Source organism: Cebus imitator, unplaced genomic scaffold (genome assembly GCF_001604975.1).
Source record: "Cebus imitator isolate Cc_AM_T3 unplaced genomic scaffold, Cebus_imitator-1.0 Scaffold2200, whole genome shotgun sequence".
Classification (NCBI taxonomy): Eukaryota; Metazoa; Chordata; class Mammalia; order Primates; family Cebidae; genus Cebus; species Cebus imitator.
Window position 1 is genome coordinate 1 of NW_016109515.1, and position 1,490 is coordinate 1,490.

Sequence of the window (1,490 nt, forward strand, 5' to 3'; positions counted from 1 at the left end):
TGGTGACGAGTGCCGCGTTCGCTCCTTGAGTCCACTCGCCAGCCCGCCGTCCTCCGCCGCCAGATCCCGCACACTCGCCCCTCTCCTGTACCAGGTGAGCGCCCCTCTTCACGTGCGGGGACCAGGGACCGTGGAGAAGGATCTTGAGGGCAGTGGCGGGTTGGGCGTCCGCGTGGAGCCCCCCTCTCACCCCATGCCAGCGTCTCCCCACTACCGGCCACACACAGGCTCCCTGGTCCCTCCACCCTGAGGTCACTTAACTGCGCAATGCAGCCGCTGCACACGCTGAGTCATGGCGGAGGAGGAAGACAGACGAGATGGAGGACCATTCGCCTCCCCTTTTCTTGCAGGGACCCCTGTGGCAAAGGATTAGGGCCTCTTAGTCTCGGCGGGGATCCTAAGAGGCAGTGAGGGGTGAGGGCCGGCCCGTGTACACCCCCAGGGTTTTCGCAAGCGGGAGGTTGGTTCCTGCCCTGCGGAACTGGGCGCCCCTCGCGAGGACGGGAAACCCCTCGGTGGCGCTTGATGCCCCGTTAACACTTTTCGTCTTTCCTTATTGGGCGACCTTGATTCTGAGCCCGGAACCAGCTACGGCCTTGCGAAGCGACAGGAGCATTTTTCTTGGAAAGGGATGGGGTGCTTGCCCCTCTGCCCCGTGGGAAGTGACCACGGCAAACCTTACCGCTTTCCTCTCCTCGCCTCAGGCTAGGACTTGTTGGGCCCTTGCCTGGGCTTCTCCTTGCTCTCTTACCTTTCTCCTAATACTCCTTTCCTACTACCCGTCCCCTCCTTTGTGGGGAAAACCCTGACCTTGGGATGTCCTTGAAGGGTTGGAGCCCGCCAGCCTGGGATCTTGGGTGGATTGGAAGGAACGCCCCAGTCGCAGTCAGAAGAGCTGGGTTAATCTCAGATCTGGCTCCGGGGTTGCTGTGTGGCTTGAAGCACAGACCTTTTCCTTATCTGGGCCCTTTCCTACAAGGGTGTTGGGCCCTCTGCTCGATTCACGACCTTTACATTCTAAAATACTCCGGTTCGATTTTGTTTTCAGGCAAGGTAACCCCATGGCAAGGCGCAAGCCAGAAGGGTCCAGCTTCAACATGACCCACCTGTCCATGGCTATGGCCTTTTCCTTTCCCCCAGTTGCCAGTGGGCAACTCCACCCTCAGCTGGGCAACACCCAGCACCAGACAGAGTTAGGAAAGGTACAGGGGCAGGCCTAGCATAGGGAAGTCGGGCGTACGGGAGAGCTGGGGACCAGAAGTGCCCCCAGGGCCTACTGGGTGTGGGGCAGGGGAGGTAGGGAACATTTGCCCTGACCTCCAGGCGAGGGGCCCTGCTCATTGGGAGATCATGAGAAGGCCCAGCTAACCACTCCTCTCCCTCTGTTTCCTGTACCCAGGAACTTGCTACCACCAGCACCATGCCCTACCAATATCCAGCGCTAACCCTGGAGCAGAAGAAGGAGCTGTCTGACATCGCTCACCGCATCG

At 60.1% G+C, this 1,490-nt stretch overlaps 1 protein-coding gene across 1 annotated transcript in view; it reads left to right on the forward strand.

Moving 5' to 3' along the window:
- Positions 1-1,046: 1,046 nt before the first annotated feature.
- LOC108299133 (fructose-bisphosphate aldolase A-like) overlaps positions 1,047-1,490 on the forward strand; it is a 3,547-nt gene continuing 3,103 nt past the window's right edge. The window contains exons 1-2 of the mRNA XM_017521501.1: positions 1,047-1,202; positions 1,400-1,489. Of these exons, the coding sequence (XP_017376990.1) occupies positions 1,062-1,202; positions 1,400-1,489 (231 nt within the window). The 5' untranslated portion in view covers positions 1,047-1,061. The remainder of the gene's footprint in view (positions 1,203-1,399; position 1,490) is intronic.